This window comes from Hippocampus zosterae, chromosome 2, assembly GCF_025434085.1.
Source record: "Hippocampus zosterae strain Florida chromosome 2, ASM2543408v3, whole genome shotgun sequence".
Taxonomy (NCBI): Eukaryota; Metazoa; Chordata; class Actinopteri; order Syngnathiformes; family Syngnathidae; genus Hippocampus; species Hippocampus zosterae.
Window position 1 is genome coordinate 19,747,851 of NC_067452.1, and position 24,158 is coordinate 19,772,008.

The 24,158-nt window shown below is 43.8% G+C and overlaps 1 protein-coding gene across 2 annotated transcripts; it reads left to right on the top strand.

Moving 5' to 3' along the window:
- The first annotated feature begins 9,092 nt into the window (after positions 1 to 9,092).
- On the top strand, positions 9,093 to 24,018 carry LOC127595448 (voltage-dependent L-type calcium channel subunit beta-4-like). 2 transcript variants are annotated; one of them, XM_052056965.1, is made up of 14 exons: positions 9,093 to 9,371; positions 12,956 to 13,075; positions 13,158 to 13,280; positions 13,381 to 13,502; positions 15,289 to 15,341; positions 15,618 to 15,637; positions 15,764 to 15,844; positions 17,666 to 17,724; positions 17,837 to 17,937; positions 18,007 to 18,158; positions 18,789 to 18,884; positions 20,210 to 20,380; positions 20,782 to 20,820; positions 20,902 to 24,018. In XM_052056965.1, the coding sequence occupies exons 1-13, from the start codon at positions 9,333 to 9,335 to the stop codon at positions 20,809 to 20,811; spliced, it is 1,167 nt and encodes a 388-aa protein (XP_051912925.1). In that variant the 5' UTR covers positions 9,093 to 9,332; the 3' UTR covers positions 20,812 to 20,820; positions 20,902 to 24,018. The 2 variants fall into 2 exon arrangements, with proteins under 2 accessions (XP_051912925.1, XP_051912924.1); XM_052056964.1 differs by having other exon boundaries at positions 9,104 to 9,371; positions 20,907 to 24,018.
- Positions 24,019 to 24,158: the final 140 nt, after the last annotated feature.

Consider the following 24,158-nt stretch of genomic DNA (forward strand, 5'->3'; position numbering starts at 1 on the left):
ACGGAGGGGGTGACATGTTCGTACCCCCCGACGGCCGACTGTAGACAGTGTCTATAGCAGTAAGGGCTCCAGCTGTTGATTGCTGGGCGCGCCCAGGAGATTACGGGGTTGTGTACTCTTAACCATGGTAACCCGAGGACGAGGGGAGCGTTGCGAGACCGCATGACCAGAAAGCGCCGCAGCTCGATGTGATTACCCGAAAGTTGGAGCTTCAGTGGCTCCGTTCTGTGGGTTACGACCGCCAGGAGACGCCCATCGAGATCACGAATCCGCTTCCTATCGATCAGTCTCTCTAACGCACAACCTAGCTCGGAAGCGAGCTCGGTGTCAATCAGGCATACGTCCGCTCCTGAGTCCACCAGGGCCCGAACCCGCTTAGACCGGGATTCCCCAGATATCGTTCCCTCAAGTACTAGTCTGTTCGGTTGCGTGTCGACTCGATCAGACTTGGGGTTTAACGCGCGTGACGGTGACTCACAGTACTCATGTTGGAAGGAAACAGATGATCCCGGGTGATTGGTGATGGTTGAAGGGGAATCTCTCTCCTCGCCACCAATGTTCTCGCTTCCCAGCTGCATAGGCTCCTCTGCTGGTGCTGTCTCCCGGAATACTCCCCCACGTTCCCGGCTTCGCTCCCTCAGGCGATTGTCCATGAGTAGGGCGAGATCGATCAGTTCTTCCAGGTCGGTGCTGTGATCACGGGTCGCCAGCTCGTCCTTGAGTTGGGAGTTTAATCCTCGGCGAAACAGCCCACACAACGCTCGATCCTCGTAGCCGCTTTGCGCCGCCAGGATCCGGAACTCGATGGAGTAATCGGCGACCGATCGTCTCCCCTGGTGGAGGGCGAGTAGCCGACCCTCTGCCTCTCGACCCCGCACGGGATGGTGAAACACCCGGCGGAATGCTGTCACAAACTCCGGGTACGATGATCGGAGATTTGGCTTGGCCTCGCTGGTCGCAATCGCCCATGACGCCGCCGGACCTGTCAACAAACTCATAACGTAGGCCACCTTGGCGGCATCATTAGCGTAGGCAGACGGCTGCTGGCAAAAAATGAGCGAGCATTGGTGGAGGAAGTGACCACACTGCCCATGCTCACCCCCGTAACGAGGGGGGTGTGGGAGCGAGGGTTCCCTCGACATAGTGGTCTGAGAGAGGAGTGCCTCCGGAGTGGTTGGATAGCTCCCTGAGGGGGGGAGTCTCCGTTCCTCCACCCGCACCAAACGAGGTTCGAGTTCATCGAACCGATGAGCCAGCATGGAGACCGTGCCTCGGAGTTCCGAAATGGCTTGGCCCTGCTGACTCATTTGCTGCTCTTTTCGGGTAAGAGCGGACAATATTCTCTCTACATCCGCGGGATCCATGGTGGCCGGAGAATTCTGTCACGTTCTGCTCGAGGGGAAAAAATCGCTCCGAGCAGAACAATGAATTAAATAAGTTGGATCCCAGGTAAAGCAGACAAGAGAGAGTATTGTCACAAAATAAGGTGTCTTTAATGACAGAACGAAAAAACAACAGAAAGAGCCCGACAGGGAAAAACGGTAACAGAAAACGCTGATCAAATAAGGATCAGGAAATTAACAGAAAACGCTGATCAAATAAGGATCAGGAAACAAACAGAAAACGCTCGCGGCTAAAGCAAACGCGAGGAGATAATCGGGCTGGTGGTAATAGTAGAAAAATACGAAATATTGAAAGTCGAAATAAGTGGGCAACAAGTATAGGTCGTAAGGCAAGTATGCAACGAGGCAAATAGCAATAGCGCAAATAGAGAACGAGAGCGAGTAATGGCTCGGCGAGGAATTCTCCGGCAGTGAGATGACTGCCGGAGTCTCTAAATAAAGGGGGGTAATCACCCCGAAATTACGGGCAGGTGTGCCGATGGCGGAGGAGAAAACCCGCCACCTGCTGGCGGACACGCGACGTGACAGAAAGGCTTATTGGGCCCGAGGTATACAACAACAATATTCAACGGTAACTGCTTAATAAATACTGCTCTTTAACGCAAAATGAAAATGTGTCCTATTATTTGATTTATCGATAGAACAATCGATTTCTGAAATGTGACGGCGCTCGTTGACACTGAAGTCGTCAGTGTTTACTGTGACTACAGTGATTACTGCAATGCCCTGTACTTTGGAGTCAGCCAGTCCTCCATTAAGCGCCTTCAGCTGGTCCAGAATGCCGCTGCTCGCCTCTTGACTGGTACTCGTAAGAGGGAGCACATAACTCCTACTCTGGCATCCCTTCACTGGCTCCCCATTCATTTTAGAGTTATTTTCAAGATCCTCCTCTTTGTTTTCAAATCTCTAAATAATCTTGCGCCACCTTACCTCTCTGAGCTCACAGCCTCTGAGCCCCTACACACCAGCCCGGCGCCTCAGGTCTGTGGACCAGTCTTTGTGAGAAGTACCAAGAACTAATCTGAGGCTCAGAGGGCATCGAGCCTTTTCTGTTGCCGGTCCCTCTCTCTGGAATGACCTCCCACTGAACATTCGGCAAGCCTCCTCGCTGCCCATCTTCAAAGCCCTCCTCAAAACTCACTTGTATTCTTTGGCATTCGACTCAGCGTGACTTAGATGTGTTCTTGGTTTTACTGTTTGGTGCTTTCTACAACCTTTATTACCGATTTGTCTTACTGCTTATTGTGCATGTTAAATTGCTCCATGTACAGCCCTTTGTATGCAGCAATGGCTATTTGAAAGTGCTTTATAAATACTGTTGACTTGACTTGACTTGACTTGAGTGTTGGGAGGTTGGCTGCTTGAAAAGTAGATTTGCTGTAAATAAAGGTTGGCAATCCCTGCTGTATGGCAACGCTGAAGTCAAGAGTATGAATGAACTGTGAATATTCTTGGCCCTGCTAACTGTTTCCTGCATCAGCGCGTGGCTGCCTCCGTGTCATTGCCTCGTCCTTATTGCATCAGTAGCGTTACTCTTTGCAGATGGCTAATGCAAGATGTCAGAGCGGCCTTGGCATGAGTGCCTGTTGTTTGTGCTGCCAAACAATGCTAGTCTTGCAGTGACTTGAAAGTACTGAAAACCCTTGTCTTATTATTCGTGAAGAAGTGATTTTTATGTGGGGCGGCACGGTGTCGACCGGTTAGCACATTAGCCTCACGGTACAGAGGTGCAGGGTTTGATTCCGGCTTCGGTCTTCCTGTGTGGACATGGTATGTTTTCCCCTTGCCTGCGTGGGTTTTCTCCGGGTACTCCGGTTTCCTTCCGCATTCCACAAATGGAACACTCTAAATTGTCCCTAGGTGTGATTTTGAGTGTGAGTGGTTGTTCGTCTATGTGTGCACTGTGATTGGCTGGCAACCAGATGAGAGTGTACCCCGCCTACTGCCCGAAGATAGCTGGGAGAGGCTCCAGCACGCCTGCGACCTTTGTGAGAATAAATGGATTAGAAAATGAATGGATGGATTTGATGTGTTTTTACGGGAAACAGGTCTACAGTACCTTCAGTGTAGCACCATGTATTGTTGTATGCTCTCCTTGTATGTATCTTGCTGCTCTGTGAACGTTTATTATTCCTGGAACATCAACGCTAATTTCCGTTAGCCCATCTATGACATTTCCCATGATTTGTTTGCATTAAGCTAGAGGACATTAGTTACATAAAATTAAATGATTTGATTGAACATTTGAACAACTCTGAGGGATAGTCATCTTGAACCAAGAACACTATGCCCTTTATTTGGAGAACTGTGCAAGCAGGAAAATCTTATTTTAAGGAAAAAAAAGTGTATTTTGCTAAGTGTAAGTGTGCTTAAAGCATGTGGGGGAAGTAAAGCCATTTTTTTAAAAATATGGTCGGTCTTTTTTGCACATTTTCACCTAGTGTATGTTCTGGTGTACGTACTTGGTGATAAACGTGGTTCACGGTACTTTTGTATTGGCTGCTGCAGCATCACGAGGTATCATTAGAGCATGGAGAGGGTGGAGTTGCTCAAGACAGGATGGAGCTTCTCCGTTTGTGCGGATCTCCTATTGATCCACTCTGGTTGCATTGTCAGGAGACGGGATGATCCACTCCTGCCCGGAATGTTGCCTCAGCTTCCCCTTTGCGCCGAGGGCGAGGTACCTCAAATATCAAAAGAGCTTTTTGTCACATCAGCTCTGCAAGCTGCGTCATTCCACGGGTTACTCTTAGTAGAAGGAATGGAAGATTGATTAATGGTTTGGTCCACGAGTGGAATTAACCTTTCACTAAACCACACCCCTGAAACACAGATTGACAATCACACCACAGCATGGGACAACACGCCCATGGTGACATTCTTTTGAAATAAATGGTACATTTCAGGATATTTTTTGTAAAATATTTGTGTACTTTTAAGCTAATTATGGTAGACATGAAGAGGTGGAAAGCAAAATAGCTCAGATAAATGCAGGCTGAAGCGGTCATTTGAACTCTTCAAATATCGACAAACACTACTTTTTCTTCTTCAAGCTTGTTTTTCTTGTATTAGCCGTAAAATGATGCCAGACGTGCTGCACATGCTCACAATATTGCTGCAAACAGGGTGGAGTTCTTTTACAAAAGCACATAGCAGGTTGTGTCCATTTTGCCCTTTAGTTGCTAAATTTAGCCATACTTCTGATAGCTCTCAAGTTAATTAAATTCCCGCTAAGAAAGTGACAACGTGAGCGGAATCACCATGTTTTGCATGTTAGAATGAAGCCTTTAAGAAACCAATCACACAGAACACTTGCCCATTTACATGTCATACAAAAGCAGTTAATCATCCACATGTTGGAAAAATTGGTACGTCACAGATGTTGTTTCCATTTTTACTGGCAGCAATCATTGGGGCGCAATCAACGGAACCGGGCAAGCGTGCACTGCACAGTGAACACTCGCCACGTGCAGACTTCTATCATCACATTTCACGAGAGGCGACTCTCAGACACCGGGTTTGCGGCGATAGGTATTGCCGTTGCATGTGGTGGTAGCAAAATCCATGTCCACAATCGAGACACAGTCGCCTGCCATCAAGACAAAAATATAGTACAGGACACATATACTGTCTTCTACAACAATACCTAATCATATTTTTAACTGTATATGTTTTAATAGAAGAAATAGTGAAGCTTGGGGACCTGTAATTCTTATTGATTGGAGAGCTTGGTCTCATTCATTTGGCTGACTCTTCGAGTCTCTGTCATGTTGTCGTCGTCCAGCGGCATCCGAAGCCACCCGGTGGCTGCCATCCGTGAAGCGGAGTCCACCAGCGTTGGGTTGGGGGACTGCCAAGGCTGTAGGCTACTGCTGGAGACCTCTCATTCAAGTGAATGGAATTCAGCGAGTGGTGTGTGCGCTTGAAAATTTCTTTTAACGCAAGCTTCACTATCTTCTATGAGCGCATATGAAGTTATAAATATGGCTTCGTATTGTTGTAAAACACAATTGCATGTACTGCATATATTGTATTTTTATGATTTGGCAGCGCCAGTGGCCGACTCTGTCTCACTGGCTACAAACATGTAACTGAGGTGTAACATACCTGGTCATGAATATTTTTTTTTGTTTACATGTATCATGGTACAACTACATGAACTTTAATGTAAATGCATAAGGATTTAGGCATAAAACACATTTTGGATTGCAAGACTCAAAATGAAGACTCAAGATTCAAATATCCGTACGCTGCATGCTCGCCTCTCGCTGCCTTTTCATTCGATCTGTGTGTTTGTCTCCGTGCATAGTTTTGAGAACCCCTTGTGACAAGAGCTAAAAACAGAAACCATCACACCTGCATGACAGTACCACGAGGATAAAACAATACTGCACGATGTAATATGTTTTTTCCCCTCCCCCTTGTGTTTTCTGTATTGGGCACAAACTGTAGTTCACATTCAGATGGCTTAAGCGGCATCTGTCAAGATCGCTGAGCCTGTCCCAAATCTACTTTGCTCTTTTCAGGAGGGAAATAATCTAAAGTCAGTAAACTTTGACAATCCTCCTCCCTCTGAGAAAGAGAGGAGGGAAAAAAGGTGATGGAGGAGGAAAGGAAAGGGGTGAGGTGAGGCACAATAACGAGAGGAATGAGAAGCCAAGACAACGCTGAGCTATAATTAGACTGACTGAAGAGTAAAAACAAAACAAAATTGTGCTAATCTCGTCCGATTTTGGCGCCATCTTCCCCTCACTCCACTTGTCGTCATTTCATTTTCTTAGTTTGACAATAGATTGAGCAGCAAATTATCATTTCATGATGTTATTTTCTCCCTGTTTCTCTTCTCTTTTGCCTAGTTGTCTTCATTCTCTCGCCAATTCCTCACTTGGTTGGAGGCACTGCGCCCCCCAACTCCTGCTTCATGTTCCGCTCTAATGATGAAAATAGTCACCCTGTATTGTCCACTCCAAAGGCTGTGTGCATGTCTGTGTGTGTGTGTGCGTGTGTGTGTGTGTGTGAGTGCCTGCAGTTCTGCTTTTCATTTTTTAAAAAACATGTAAGAAATGAAGCCCTGAAGACATGTTGTGCTAAAAGTTGTGGTGGAGTGCACTTAATTCTTAGGCACGAACCTTAAATGAAGGCCAATGAGAGCATAATTAAGATTAAGATATCCTTTATTTGTCCCGCAATGGTCAGAGTTCAGAAAGGAAACCACGAGGTAGGGAGAGGGAAAACAAACACGCTCGAACTATCCTCTTCTGAGGATAATTTAAGTCCAGGATAAAAAAAAGACCCTCGCACAATAAGCATATGACAGTTACAACAAGTCACAAGACATAACATGTAATGATTGGGCGGATGAATGGGAAGGGGGAGGGGAAGGGGTGAGGGGCGACCGCGACGCGGCCCGTCCGACCAGCTGCACGGTCCACCGAGCGCTCTGCAGATCATTCCACGTCGCGGGGGAAAAGAATAGGAATGGTGAAGACAGTGATGAGAAGGATGTGTATGCGCGTGTGATTGTCCGGTTGTGTATGCGTGATCAGGTCGCAGCTGCTTCGTCAAGGTCTGCTCATGAAGATACCAATCTTGAGTGTCCCGGGCCTGCATTGGGTCGTGGAAGCCTTGGGAGAAGCTCTTTACCTTTCAGACAGGCGTGAATACATTTTCTCCTTTCTCCCAATGCTGCACTCTTACCTAGAATTTCCGAAACAAGCAATTCTACCGTGGTGCCTTTTGACCTGTGCGGCGGGGTTTTCGAGATCCGAGCTGTCTTCAAACAATTTCTGCTTTGACTTGAGAATTACGGTAGTTTCACAGTCAGCGGCAGTTCAGCATCCATTAAACATTCTCTCAAAACACAGGCTTCAGTATCACTCCCAGTTGAAAGCGAATTATGTACCAAAATCTCCTGTCAAAATTGGTTAAATTTCAAATTCCATATGATAAGCCGTTAAAAGTCCCTAAATGTTCAGCGCAATAGATGGGAGAATTACAAATGTCCTCTTGGGTGTGGCGGGATTTGACACCGCTAATAATGTGGTGCCTTGACATCACTGGGTGTTTCGGCCATTTATACCAAGACACCCGCCGCCGAGGTTGGCCCACTGCAGGCTGATCAGACCTGGCGTGTGTGTCGCGCGGTGGCTCCACATGGTCCTTTGGCAGCCCACGTTGTATCCCCGCGTTTCAGCCACAGCCTGTGACTGCTCCACTCTGCTACAATGACAAGTTCTTTTGTTGCCCTCCGTTGGGCCTGCCCTCTGATGCGTACTTCCTTCAGAAGCTTTGTGGTGGACCTGGCTACAAAGCCTCGGCAGCCCACCTCCACTGGCCACACCGTCGCATTCTACCCTTGCCCCTCTGCATCAGCTGCTCCGCTGGCATACCGCAGCCTCGTCCGTTCGAATGCCTCAATCGATTGCATCCTCCCATGAAGACACGCTGGAAGAATTCGGACCACAGGACCAGGTCTGGGCGCAGGTTTGTCATCGCAATTTTGGGTGGAAAAGGAGCCTCTGGCTGAGTTCATCCAGCATTTCGGAGTTCCGGGCTATGGTCAGTGGGCCTGACCCCAGCGGCGGTGGCTTGGTCCACCGTTTCTCCCCGTCCCGAACGAAGGATGTTTTCTGTGGTCAGATACGCCAAGGATTGAGAGGCATGGTTACCCTCTTGTTTCCAAGTTTGACACTTGACAAAATAAAATGGAGTAAATTCAATGTACTGTTTTTTTCAGTGTAGGTCCTTATAGTGAGGCATTTGGGTGTGAATTCAAGCAGAGATCCAGCCATTGAAGACCACTGTGCTCCATTTTCACCAAAATAGCAAATAATCGTTGAAAGAGTGTTTGCCATTCCAGAGAGCGTCACTAACTCTCTTCTCAGCCCATTGCAGCTGTTCTGGTGTCTCTTGTGGCCTTATCATCACACTTTCTTTGTTTTTTTTACCCTTAATTTGCCAGCCTTCTCACAGCTTATGCCAAATTGAGCCTCACTAATGGCAGCCCAACAATGTCATTCTTAAGCGCGGCTTTCAAAAGGCCAACTAAAGGGTACACATTATTGAAAATTTACTTTTGAATTGCCATTCAAGTGTGAATTTACACAACCAAGTAAATCCTTAGTTAGCCTCACATTTCTAAACACTTTTCTGGAAGCAAGGCCTTCTCCAATTTTGCCCATTTGTTATATTGCTCCCACACTGAGCTCCCAAACCCATGACTTGGCTTTTGGACCGAATGAAGATCCAATATTTTCAAGTGACTACAAGCCTAAAACCTAAAGCTAAGAATAGATAAAGGTTGACACAGATTAGCATTAATTAACTATGTTGTCCGTGTTGGCTTATGATGAAGTGGCATATAAGTGACTGATTGAATAGACATTGATGTGGGGGTTAGCGAGCTGGTGATTGTATTTTGTGATGTGTTGGTTGCACGCGTAGACAAACAACCATTCACATCAGCTTTTGGCAATTTCAAGTCTTCAGTGGAGTTTTCCAATGTGAAAAAACAAACAAACACGTAAGCACGGGAAGAACATGCAGGCTGAACACAGGAGCCTGGATTTGGATTCCCAAACTTAAAATTCTGACATATAGATGTGTGAACCACTCATCCAGTGTGCTGCTGCACATCAAAATACGACCCCTTTATTCTTCGAAGTAAAACCGGACCGTTCTGAATGAGGGATTGGCTGCTACTCATAGTAGCAACGTGTGATGCTGCAAAGGCAGATACTTGAGATTTTCGATCGGGGTGGAGCTGATGCTTAGCTGTACACAGAGCAGCCTTACAGTCGCTGCATCGCTGTTGTAGAGGAAATGACTGTAGGCAAAGCAGCAGCAATGGCAGCTGTGAAGCACTTAGACTGATGGTTCCTCCCTCCATCTCCCCCCACCCCGCAACCATAGGGGAGGTGGGGGGCAATCATGTCTGACTCCAGCGCTACAGGACTAATCTTAAACAAGGTAGGTTGTGATGCGCCCGTCTTAGTTTCATCGCTCTGCAGGCAGACTCTTGGTCACGAATCCTTCGTCCCCTGCCGCTTCTATATTTAGAGCAATTCGCTATAAAGTTACGCGATTTTCCGATGGCACAACTCGTATATAAAGTCCTTCCATGTTATTTGACCAAGGCAGAGCGATTGAGAAAACAGGCTAAATGGCTACAATGATCATTTCAGTCTTCTTTCCAATTGCCGTAGTATGAACGTGTGAAGTGTCAGTGGAAAGTAAGATGATATGTGATGGAGACTGCTTTGAAGCTATCTTTGAGGTGATTGAAATGTTGAGCCACAGCAAATGAAGACTGGATTGGATTTATGAAACATATGAACCCTGCTACTTTCTGGAGGAAGACAATTAACTCATTTTGATTCATCAGCACTTGTTTATAGATATTAACAGTATGCATTTTTTTCTGCAGTAAACCAGTCTCTATAGTGAGTCCGAAAAATACAATACAATACAATACAATACATGCTGATTTATATAGCGCTTTCACAACAGAGGCAGCTGTAACAAAGCGCTTAAGAAAACAGTTAACATAAAGCAAAATAATACTGAAAATGGACGGTGGGACTTGTTTTTTTAAACTTTTATATGAAATGCAATGCACGACAGGTTAAATAGAATACAATTAAATAGAAACTCACTTTTGGGAATACTTTGAATACTAACTAATGCGCTTATAATCCTCAATTTCTAACTGTTCTTCTTTGTCCTAAAAGGAGTTACGTTACTCGTCATCCAGCATGTTAAGAGAACCCGACTTTCATTTTAAACTATTAACCTGTATACGAGGAAAGCGGCTACGGCCAAATACCTCCAGCGAGTGAGGCAAGTCCTAAGAAGCCAGCTCAATGGCAAGAATAAGACCCGGGCAATAAACAGCTATGCCCTGCCAGTGATCATATACCCTGCAGGAATAATAAGGTGGCCAAAGGAAGAGATTCAGACCACGGACGTTAAGACCCGAAAGCTCCTAACCATGCATGGAGGGTTCCATCCCAAATCCAGCACCCTGAGAGTGTACGCAAGCCGACAGGAAGGAGGCCGGGGACTAGTGAGTGTGAGAGCCGCTGTCCAGGATGAAACATCCAAGCTCCATGAATACATCAAGGAGAAGGCTCCAACGAATGACGTACTCAGAGAATGTCTCAGACAATGGGGAACAGAGGATGAGGCGCTGGAAGGGGGACCATCATGGGAGGACAAGCCCCAACACGGGATGTACCACCGGACCATAACTGAAGTTGCCGATCTCAAGAAGTCCTATCAGTGGCTAGAGAGCGCTGGCCTGAAGGACAGCACAGAGGCACTCATCCTGGCTGCTCAGGAGCAGGCCCTGAGCACCAGAGCCATTGAGGCCCAGATATACCACACCAGACAAGACCCAAGGTGTAGGTTGTGCAAAGCGGCACCTGAGACGATCCAACACATAACTGCAGGGTGTAAGATGCTGGCAGGGAAAGCCTACATGGAACGCCATAACCAGGTGGCTGGCATAGTCTACCGAAACATCTGTGGCGAGTATGGACTGGAAACCCCAAGGTCAAAATGGGAAACACCTCCGAAGGTGGTGGAGAATGACAGAGCGAAGATCCTGTGGGACTTCCAGATCCAGACTGACAAGATGGTAATGGCGAACCAACCAGATATCGTGATCATAGATAAAGGGCAGAGGAAAGCCGTTGTAGTGGATGTAGCGGTCCCAAGTGATGGAAACATCAGGAAGAAGGAACATGAGAAACTCGAGAAATACCAAGGGCTCAGAGAGGAGCTGGAGAGAGCCTGGAAGGTAAAGGTGACAGTCGTGCCTGTGGTGGTCGGAGCACTCGGGGCAGTGACCCCCAAACTAGATGAGTGGTTGCAACAGATCCCGGGAACAACATCGGACATCTCAGTTCAGAAATGTGCAGTGCTGGGAACAGCAAGGATACTGCGCAGAACCCTCAAGCTTCCTGACCTCTGGTAGAGGACCCAAGCTGAATGAGGGACGGACACCACCCGAGGGGAGGGTGAGACGAGGAATTTTATACGTCAGCTCACTCCTACTTAATAACAGACATTTGGACTCCTATTAAATGCAGAAAAAAACGAGAAATGATCATGAAAATAGGGCATCGAAACAGAGTGGTCAAAGTTCAGAAATATTCCACATCTACTTACTGGTTTATATCACTGTGAAGCTGCATCCTGCTGCGCTCAGAGCCCAGTCGGGAAGAGGTGAGAGGGATTAGGTGGAGCAAACCATTTCTGAGCCAAGAGGGAGGTTGCTCTGACCTTTGACACTGTGGATAAAGGTTTTATGAGTCCCACTGCTATTGTTCTACGGTTTGTGTCCAGGGTTTCTGATCCAACAAGAATATAGAATTGGCTCAATCATTGTATTGAACAAGAAGACTTTTGTCTCATTTGCCAGACTTGAATGGCGTATCTTGTTGAGGGTGTTACAGGTTGGCCAAGAAATGGATTGAACGCTGTCGTCTACTCATCAAGGCTGAAACTTAACTCATTTCAAACTTCACACTCTTCATAATTCTTCAAATCCAAAGACGGATGTTTGGATTGGTAGTGGCTACCCCACCACGGAGTAGTCTTGGTACACCGTTTGCGACATCCACTTTGTTTATTCTCCTTACCGACAGGTTCTATATTTTTTTGTGAGAAAATGGAGAGAAAGATAGAGCTTTTGCAACCTGGCTGCACAACCCTAAACACAAAATCTTTTTGTTATGGTTTCAGTTCAGGTTAACAATAGTCACTCATGTTCTGCCACCCAGAAATATGCCCCTGCTTTTTTGAAAGTTTCCTCAATTGGTGTACAGTATTGGCGATTCCACTTCATTCACTTTTGCGGCACTTTTTGCAATTCTTGGCACTCTTATGTTCCTTCCAACGACTGCTTGGCTTTGAATGGGCTCCTCGCTGGGAATCCCATATGTTAAATGTCAGTTGGTCACAGTCTCCAAGCAGTCTTGCACGTCATTGTGTTCACTTGAGCTTGTGCTGCATTCATTTGTTTCATTTCATTCATTGTATTCTTTTATTTCAGGCAGCGGTCAGCAGAAACATGTTAAAGTCAGATGTTGATGCCCTCATATTTGGCACGCTTGCATCTACTGTGTAGAAAAAAAAGTTGCAATAAAAATACTTGGAAAAGGAATGATTCATGTTTGTTTAGGTTGTGTTGTCATTTTTCTAGTCTTTCCACACGTTTGCTCTATTTTTGTTGCAATGCAATGAGACCAAGGTTGAAATTTTTGGTCACTATTTGGTTTGACGCAAAGTACACAACATTCCTCATCATGAAATAACCCCATGCCTACAGTGAAGCATGGTGGTGACAGCATCATGCGTTGCAACTGTTGTTCTTCAGTCGGAACTGGGTCTGAAACAAAGTCGGGGGTGGGGAGCGGGGGGAGTTATGAACAATTCCAAATAGCAGTCAATGTTAGCACATAACCTTTAGGCACTCTTGGGTACTTGGAAGTTGAACGTAAATTCAGCCCTTTTGTAATGTCATTGAAAGCAGCCATTCTTTCCTTTAGGGTTCAGCCGATTCCTACACTAGTCGACCCTCGGATTCCGACCTGTCCCTGGAGGACGACCAGGAGGCGTCTCGGCGTGAAGCCGAGCGCCAGGCTCAGCTGCAGCTGGAGAGAGCCAAGGTGAGATCACAGTGCTTGTCCTTATTATTGACGACGCTTGTTTGATATTTTGTACTCTTTTTTTATTTTTGTCACGTGAAAGTCGAAACCAGTGGCCTTTGCAGTGAAAACCAATGTTAGTTATTGTGGCGCGCTGGATGAAGATTGTCCGGTTCAAGGCGCAGCCATTAATTTTGAAACCAAAGACTTTCTGCACATAAAAGAGGTTAGAGGCCATCCTTATGTCATTCCCATCATCAAAACTCTCCACTTTTTGACGCAAAGGACACCCAAGGCAGCTTATGCTTTTTTTTTTTGTCCTGCAGAAATACAATAATGATTGGTGGATCGGTCGGCTGGTGAAGGAGGGCGCAGACATCACGTTCATCCCCAGCCCCGTCAAATTGGAAACCATCAGGATCAAACAGGAGCAGAAAGCAGCAGCCAGGTCTGTGGCCGCACAAGCGTTTACACTGCAGGCAAAAGTGGACTGGTTCTGAAATGGAGTATAAGTGTCGGACTGATGTAGTTTCACGTTATCTCTTTTGCGAAGTTGTCTGAAATATGCTACCATGAGCTTGGTGACGACTGGCAATTTCTGAAGTGAATTCTGGGTACATTACATTTTGTGTCATTATGTTTGTATAGCAGCAGAAGTTTTGCCTATTTTACCTTTTTATTTTGTGAAACATAATCACAAATCATATGTATGATGAACATGTTTGGGTTTGACATCAGAACTGCTGTTTGGTGCTTTATTTCTTCTTCAGGGCATTTCACTTGCAAGCGCAAGGTTAAGATACGAGCACTCTGTTGCGGCAATGAACTCAACTCAAATCATTTCACAGTAACCGTCACTTGAGCGAATAAGGAATAATTCTTGCTTCAAGCTGTTTCATGCAACTAGATGAAGTTTACTGCAAAACTAAATGTAAAACTAAGATAATTATCCATCCATCCATCCATTTTCCAATCCGCTTATCCTCACAAGGGTCACGGGGCGTACTGGATCCCATCTTATGCGATTCTGCGATTATAGGGATATCCTGAAAAGTGATGATATTGGAGGTGCCATCACTGCCTGATGCCTGCAATATATAATCCTCTATGCCAGTGGTCCCCAACCGCCGGTCCGCGGACCGGTACCGGTCCGCAGGGCATTTGGTACCGGGCCGCACAGGAAGAACCTGCCTTAATTCCGTTTTATTTTTTTCGGAATACGAAAAACATTTTATTTCGAAAAATTACCGGATTCTCCGTTACATCCGTCTTTGTCGCACTTGACACATGTCAAACCACGCTTCTGCGTCACGTGACCGATCACGCGCGGGGGGGGGGGACTTTAAAAAACTGCTGGTGATCGCAAAAGACGGCGTCTTTAAAAGGACGTTGGAGACAACAGGATTAAAGTTATGGCTGAATATTCTGAGATTGCCACAATAGCACTGTTGCTATTTACGACATGCTACCTGTGTGAGGCGGAGGTTTTCTGCAGCAAGAGCGACTAAAACCAAAATTACGATGTAGACTGGACATAAAACACACACTTGAGGTGTCATTGTTTCCTATTACCACGAGATGGGACCTTCTGGTTGCAGAAAATCAAACTTGGGGCTGTGGTGACTCTTCATTTTCATGCACTTTGAATTTGCATTATATCGTATTTTGAATGCATTAAACATTACCATCGCGATCAGAGTGTTGCGGCCAGATTATACGCTCCTTGTGTTTATTGTTATTATATTTCGAAAACGACACCGTTTTCATGCAGCTCATATCATATTATTTTGTTGTATTATTTCTGCCACACCTTAAATGCCGGTCCCTGAAAATATTGTCTGACATAAACCGGTCCGTGGGGCAAAAAAGGTTGGGGACCCCTGATCTATGCAACTGATATTTGCATTCCACAACACATCTGCTGCTGTAGACAGAGACACCATGTTGATTGCTTGTATCATCCAAATGGTTTTGCTCCAGCCAAAATAAAGGAATTGCACACATTGTTCCAAGACTTTTGGCGCAAGGTGGGGGGTGGGGGCACAGTTTGTGCATTCTACATCATGCGCCTGCTGTCATTGCCCCAAAGCCACATTTCCACGACACCTTTTAATGAAACTTTCCTTGTTGGCACGCCGACCTCTTGTATCACGGCTTTGCTTTGTGCTTTTCTCCAAATTGCCACCTGAGGGGAATTTGCCCACGATGACACTTTGCATTTTGTCCCTCTGCAGGAAAGGAGGCAATGCGTCATCTGGAGGCTGGAGATCAACGCCGCCATCTGCAGGTAAGTAGAGCTGCAAGAGTCCAGCTGCCGAGTTGCTCCTCTTCAGGGACTGCTAGTCTCCCAAACAAGAACTGTACCATCCTCTTAACATCCTGTATGTTAACTGGATGTGAAAGTTAAGGCATGCGTGAGATGACCCCAGAATGTGCTCCGGTGTTAGTGTGTCCTTTCCCACAGTGCCATGCTTTGCTAATGTTTTTCTGAAGCATACAAATGATAAATTAACTCATTCGATTCCTTCTACTTGTCTGATGTTTGATCCCTTTGTTCTGAAAGCCAAACAGAAGCAGAAACAGGTGTGTTTTCGAACAAAAAGTGTCTTCTGTGGCTCTGTCTGTGCATCGTTAATAACAATCAGACAATACCATTCGGCATAACGTATTTGTGTTCATCATTTCTCTGTTGATTTCTGTCCGGTGTAGACAGAACTTGTCCCCCCGTATGATGTCGTTCCCTCCATGCGGCCAGTGGTGCTGGTGGGGCCTTCGCTGAAAGGCTATGAGGTGAGGCAATTACAGTCTTGTATGAACTCCCAAAAAGCGATACTTGAGTAACTGAAAATTGATTATTAATTTTGTGATATTCAATGTATTTAAGTGTTATTTTAAAAAGTTCAGTGGTTTATTTGGTTTTGTTTTTTCTTTACTTTAGTGGAGTTGTTTAAGATGTGTTGACTAATGAGAAAAGCAACCAAAACATCCAACTACAATAATTTCATGGAACAAGAATCCACTTGAACACGCATGGAACACATATATAAACAAAGCACACAACAATAACAACAGGCATTTGCTGTGGGAACAACTATTACAGCAACTTAAAGGGGGGGCTTCTTTGCCTCTCCTTGTTGGTCTTAATTATGTTGCAACTCTCCCAGTGGAACTCAGTGCTGCCTGGAATGTTGTGGGATAATGTGTTACTACACCTTTGCAAAAGTTTGACAAGCTTGTATACAATAAAGATACAGAAAATTATGACTTTAAAAACCTGTGACATCGTGATTAGGGGTCTGGCGGTGGGAGTCTTTCTGATTCCGTTTACTGTACTCTGCAAAAAGAGTGTAAATAACAGGATGTGGTGTGAGGGGAAGCACCTACAGTACAGTAATCCATCTTTAAATGAATCCATATGATAAAAATGGGATGCGTGTCAGAGAACAAACTGTAGCCATGTGTTTTTATCTTCATTGTGTCAACCCATTACATAATTGCGCATGTTTGTCGTATCGTTGTTTTTATTGCTTATCATTTCTTTTGTGCACCTTTCTTTACTCTTTCTCTCTTGAATTGTGGCCAAGCAAAGACACGCCTCCAGCCATTCTAGTTGAAGAACTTTGCAAAAAAAAGAAAAAAGGCAGCATTCCTTTCTTTCAGACATATATAAGCATAAACACCACATGTGTCTTTGTCATCATCGATATTAATTTCTCTCCGTTTTCTCCAAATGTTAAATAAGCACAACTCACTCAACCTCATTTCAGCCAGCACAGTGTGTGATTGTTTTTCTTTTTATTTTGACTTTTTTCACATTTCTGAAAGCACAGCAGGTTTTGGAAAAGAAGAAGAACATCCCCTGTAAGTTACTTAAAAGAAGATGAACTGAGTGAAGAACCAGACTGCTCCATTAGCTCCACTAGCCCCCACTTGACTAGCTGCCAAATGCTTGTCACTTGACTCGATCATGTCGCAGTTTTGATACCAAACAGCTCACATTGTTCCCCCTGCCAAAATGGTTTAACATAAAATAAATAATTATAGTGACAAAACCACCGATTGTAATACTGGTAGTGGAATGAAGATAAGTGGTACGCAAAATATAAACTGGAAGTGTTACCCTAATTTTTGCTGAAGACATGAGAAAGAGTATTGAATGCTGAATGACTGCATTTAACAGTCACACAAGCGATGCCTGTCGGTTTATGAGATAATGTACACCTTTGGGCCTGATTATTGTATATTATTAGATGATAAATTATTTTTTTAGCTGGAGAAAAAATGCAAAATATTTTTGTCTTATCCATTGTGTTACTGGCTCTCAATAAATTCATATTTTTTAAATGTATTTGTATTAGTTTTCCCAACAATTTGTCTAATGCACTATTTAAAAAAACAAAAACTACAAAAAAAACAATTTCTCACAAGTTACTCCGTACTGGATTTGATATTTCTTGGCCTCCTTTCCACTTTTATTGGAGTCATTATTATTCTTAAGTAGCAGTACTCTTACTTAAATATGAATGTTGGTTACTCTACCCACCTCTAGTATAATGTGAGAAATAAAAAGTGGAAGCCAAATTATCTTAATTCATCTTTATGTGCTTGCAGGTGACGGACATGATGCAGAAAGCATTGTTTGACTTTCTGAAGCACAGGTTCGACAGCAGGTGTGTACAGATGTGTTGTTGAATGCTAAATTGTTTATTTGTAGCGCCTAAAGTGCGCAGGGCTGTGCCTTCACGAACCACAATCATTGCGATGAGATGCGTTGTCCTGTAGGATCTCCATTACACGGGTGACTGCTGATCTGTCGCTGGCCAAGCGCTCGGTGCTCAACAAGAAGGCCATTATGGAGCGATCCAACACACGCTCCAGCCTGGGTGAGTGATAATGTCGTTACTATCCGTCTCCTCGTGTTCATACAACGCTTCTCTCCATGCTGCTCTCAGCTGAGGTCCAGAGTGAGATCGAGAGGATCTTTGAGCTTGCCAAGTCTCTGCAGCTGGTCGTCCTGGATGCAGACACCATCAATCACCCGTCGCAGCTTCTCAAAACCTCTCTGGCCCCCATCGTCGTCTACGTCAAAGTGTCTTCGCCCAAAGTAGTACACAAACCCACCTCATACACCTCCACTTTCAGTTAGTCTCTGCAACACTCAAGATAAGAAATTACACATGGCGGTGTTGTGTATGATAGCATTCACAATAATGCTCTTGACCTTCAGTGAGGGGCGATTAAATACTCTGACTTTTGTCTAAAAATACAAACAAAAACGCTGATTGAAACCATTCGATTCGGTTGGGGCTGTTTTGTCTCATGCAAATAAGACACTACTCACCCCGACCTCCAGTCAAGAACGGGTTCAGACAAGAATGCGCGGATCCTTTTGAAGCATTACAAAGGGTAAAATAAAAATTGGAAAATGCAGCGGAACACTGCCACACACAAATCATTTCTCAACTCCACCGTGGCACTGTAGCTCAACGTTCAAGAAAGTGCTCATCTGTGCTAACACTGCAGCTCTGCTTACCTTTTGGCTTTGACATGCTTAGCAAAACATGTTATTGTTTAAAGTCTCGCTCAAACTTATGTACACTGATACCTCGTTGGATACAATAAATTTGAAAGTCACATCTACCATGTAAATGAAAATGTAGTTGAGTTTTGGGTTGTTGTTTTTTTTTTGTAGTTTGTAACTCCTTGTATGTCTTTGTGTGGGCTGGACACTCAGGTTCTGCAGAGGCTGATCAAATCTCGAGGGAAGTCACAGAGCAAACATCTGAACGTCCAGATGATGGCAGGGGACAAGCTTGCTCAATGTCCGCCTGTATGTCGCTTCCCTTTCTTCCTCCATATTACACTTGACTTTCCATAGAGCAACATACACTTCAGCCCTCAAACTACAGGCCTATGGTCCATTTAAGTTCAAGTGAATTTATATATTTATCGGCTGAACTTGTATCTTCTAGCTCAGGGTTGTCCAAACTTCGCTTGGTAATCCAGACTCGTCCAGTCTGGTCACAGTCGAATCAAGCGCATTTCTGAGGCCGGAAAAATCTGAGCAAGCAGACAGCGAAATCGACCAGTCAGTGAAGAGCAGACATAACGTCAGAAAAGTAAAACACCCCTTCTTTAGAAGGAAAAGCTTTCAGTCCCGTCCATTGCTGGGGTTTTAATGACTTTATGGGTTTCTGATTATTCAAAACTGATTTCATGCTGAATGATTTTCACAAACTATTTGATCTCTCGCAAGCAATTTTCAATGAGGATGGACTTCCGCTCTCGAAGCCTGATGTTGCTCACAAACGACACAGGAAATAAATACATTTGATTGCACGGTTGCGGGTAGGCTTTCCAATCCACTTTCTTTGGAGAGAAAGTGGGTTTGGCTTGACAGGCCAGTCCAAACTACAGCCCACCATTCATTTCTCAGCAACTTGTGGTGTTTACTAAAAACAATAATTTCAAAGATCCTGCGAATTTCCAATTAATCATTTTGGCCAAGTTGTAAAAATAAAGAATTTGATTAATATGTTTTGCAGTTTTTCCCTGTGCTTTGGTACATTTCTCAGTTGAGAATTGAATTTCTCAAAAGTTCTTGTCCAATTTTCACATCACAAAGTTTAGATGGATAGATAGTACTGCGATTTATCCATTTTGTGTTCATATTGCATTTAATTGAAAGATGTTTGTTGTTTTTTTTCTCTTTCTTCTTTCTTCTTTCTACATACATTCTTGCTGCTGGAGGCTGTAAATTTCCCCAGTGTGGGACGAATAAAGGATATCTTATCTTATCTTATCTTATCTTATCTTAGATAGATAGATAGATAGATAGATAGATAGATAGATAGATAGATAGATAGATAGATAGATAGATAGATAGATAGATAGATAGATAGATAGATAGATAGATAGATAGATAGATAGATAGATAGATAGATAGATAGATAGATAGATAGATAGATAGATAGATAGATAGATAGATAGATAGATAGATAGATAGATAGATAGATAGATAGATAGATAGATAGATAGATAGATAGATAGATAGATAGATAGATAGATAGATAGATAGATAGATAGATAGATAGATAGTACATGTGGATGGATAGATTTGTAGCTTTGCCGATGCTATGTTTGTCCCACCGCCAGGAGATGTTTGACGTGATCCTGGATGAGAACCAGCTTGAGGATGCGTGTGAACACCTGGCTGAGTATCTGGATATTTACTGGCGTGCCACCCATCTTCCTTGTTCTGCCCCCGTCAACCCAGCCCAGGACCAAAGCGTGATCACCCCTCCTTCTGCTAACTCCAGTCAACAGGTATGACAGCAGAAACATCAACGTAGCGCTCATTTTAGCAATGTAGCATGGGCCACTCAAACTGCACTAGTTCTTTTTACTCCCTTTCGACCCGCCATAGCTTGTGGCCGGAATATCAGCCGATTACAATTATCACTGTTATTTCGACCACCACTTACCTACTAGTACAGATATTCTTAATACAACCAGTCGAACACAATTAGTGTCTTTGCTGGTGTGAAACACATTGAGTTGTCTTGTTAAGGAAATGTGCTCGAAAACACTGCCATACCTAGGAATATTATTATTTTTTATTAATAATAGCAGTAGTAATAGTATTAGTAGTAATAACTACCACTACTATTCACATTGTTGCCCTCAACCTGTTAGCTTTATTATTAATGCTGATGTTTACTTTCTAGTTCTCTGAGACTCAAGAGTTAATAGAGTGACCACTTGTGGTGAGTCTTCCTCTCACTTTGGTTGCAACAATTGAAGGTCAAAACTCACTGAAGTTGCAATGTACTCTCCTCCTGCGGAAGGCCAGGAGTAGCCTAGAGCGCCACCATGGGGCAGCAGCAGCAGCTGCATCTCTCCACCCTCAGTGAGAACGGGGACGAACGGCAGGAGCAGCTGGAGCGAGAGGAAGCGAGACGAGATGGAGCTTTGGGGCACGGATGCATATATACGTTTGTGCTTTGGAGTGAAACATGGAGATCATGCACCGCTCACCGCTGCCCCCTCAGAGAGAGCTACTTGCTTCCAACGCCACGTGACAACTCAGGGTCGCCCTCTGTACACTTTCTGCTACACACAGACACACACATGGGTGGTTGCTCTGTGTGAGCCTGTTCGACATTGTTTAGGGTTTGACCGCCTGTCCTTCTGCCTGTCTGTCTGTCAGAATGAAGCCCACTACACACGTGTGCATCGACAGGAATGTTTTCAAATTAACTACCCATTTCTCATGCAAACCTCTTACTACTCTTATTACCCCTACCACAAAGTACAACCACATAATACTACTAATACCACTGCTACTACTATTACCATTAAATTTCCGCAGTGTGGGACAAATAAAGGATATCTTATCTTATTACAACTAACAACAACTACTAGTATTGATTACTCGTAGGCGACTACTCAGTTCTACTGCGAGAAGTAATACTATTAATCGTACAACTATTAACATCTACTGTTACTCCTCACTACTACGAGTAGTGCTATTATTTTAATACTATCTCTTCTACTACAACTACTTGGTACTATTACTGCTACTAACTACTATTACCATTGTAATGCTAACTACCAGTACGAGGATACTACTACGTCTACTCCTACTACTTCTACTACTAAGACTACTTAGCAGGACTTTTATGAGTAGTATATATGACTATGACTACCGATAATCCTATTCTGTTAGTAGTAATAGCTGTTGTCATAGTAACTACTGCAACTAATGTTACATCCAGGAATTACTACTACTACTGCTATCTTTATGGCTATCACTGTTCCAAGTAATAATTTCTACTCATGGCACAGAGTAATTTTATAACTATTACTCTTAATACTCCTATTACTAGTACTCCTACTGCAACTACTACTACCAACAACTAATACTATTACTGCCCACTACTACTTGGTAGTACTACTTAGTAGGACTACCAATATGACTCACTATTGTGACAACTACTACTACTGCTGACTGCAGTACTATTACATTGAGTACCTTACTGATTCTGGCTACTACTAGTAGTATGAATCCATATTTGTTCTAGATAATAATCTTAGTAGTACTACAGTAGTACTAAGATTAGTATTACTAGAAGCAGCAAAATCGATCAATTTTGCTATTTCTACTTATATTCCGACTTGTAGTTGTAGTAGTCGTAACCCTCCTTGACACAACACACCAATAGTTCAGGATGGAGAGTAACTCTAATACGGTAGATAATACGGTCCTAGTTGGACTATTACTACTACTACTACTACCTTATTATGTAAATGACGAATACTACTCAGTACCATAAGTAGCATCATTACAACTATACTACTCTAGTCCTGTTTCTGCTACTACTGTAACTAATACTTTTACAATGCATACACCAGGGTACTGCTACTACTACTACTGCTACTATGACTAGTACTATTTTGAGTATGACAAGCGCAAAGAACAGTAACAGGCGCAAGCATTTTTCGCTCATCAACGTGTGTAGTGGGCTTGAAGACGACAAACACAGGTGTAAGGTCGCCGTCTTTCGTCTCTACCGTATAGCGTGGGCTGACATTCCAGTTGAACCAAATGCTTCCTGAAAATAGCACAAATTGTTTCGAGGTGCTGACAACACCACGGGATCAAAATCTTTAATTTTCCCCAGTTTCTTGATTTCTTTCTGATGCAATGTAGCCTTTTTTGTAGTTTATTTTCTACACTAAACGTACGTTGTAGCCGATCGCATAGCTTTCTGCACATAGCCATGCAAGCCAAGCACACATTCGCAAGGGAAACAAAACTCCTCGACAGCAGTCGAGTCACTTTTTATGGATGCTGCAACTGCCAAATGCCCCACTTACTTAAATGGATCTTTTGCTTCTACCAAGGTCAGACAACAAAAATCTAAACACATTAAGACCAACATATATTTTTATTTAGCTTTTTTAAGCAAATCAGTCATACAAATAAGTAAATGACACATTTTCATCTATTATAACCGAGACCCCAACATTGCATACGGAATTACCTGTCAAAAATGGAATGGTCAGCTTTCAGGTATTGACAACTGTTCTGGCACTCTTCCAAAAAAATTTCATCCACTTCTGGGAAAAATAGTTGTATCTATCTATCTATAAAGTAGAAAATACACTGACATGAATTAAGATAATGCTTAACTTAGTCATCTTGATGACTTAAAATACATATTTACAGTGTAAACATATCTATAATGTTAGTTTTTCTTTTTTCTCGCCTCCAATCATGAACCACCCATCAGCTGGTTATTATTGTAAATAATGTAATGTGCATGACATTATTGTATTGCGGTTTCATCAGAAGGGCTTAGCAGGATGACGGGACCTCTCAGACTTGTGCATTATCAACACTTCATTGTACAGACTATATATTTGAGATGGACATATTATTAGAATGATAAAGTGTTATGATTAGGATGATGATACAAATGCACAAAATACTGAGGGGACGCACACAAACTGATCGCACCACAGAAAGCATGATTTTCATTTTAGAATACAGTGGTACCTCTGAGTTGGACCACAACCTTTCCAATTTGGTTGACTTTCTCAACAAAATTGGGCCTGCACCACCTAACTTTTGAGGAGTTCTACCTTCAAGGTACCACTGAAACTGCATTCAGGACAGGAGGGCGCAATGGCCCATTAGACGTATACAGCAAGCATGCGAGCTAAGCAATATGATGTGTGTTCTTCTTCTCTGTCACCACCAATCAACTTACGCACCCACAAAAAAATCTAAAGCACACTTTCTTCAAGGAGGTTCTGTCTGCAATACAAAGTGTAGCATTGCCCTGAAACACGGCTGAGACTATCAAGATACCTCCTCAGGTATTTCGTGGAGTATGTTTGCACTACACGGTCTTTTTCTTGTCTGCTTTATGATGCAATAAATGCACTACGAGTTCGGATGTGAAGTCTCATGCTTGAGAAGGCCCACTACAGCTTGTTCCACGCTGCAATGACATTATGTGTCCACCAGATAGAAGCACTTGCTCCTAGAAATATGTACTGGTGCGTAGCTATGACGCCAAAGGATCACCTGAGGGCG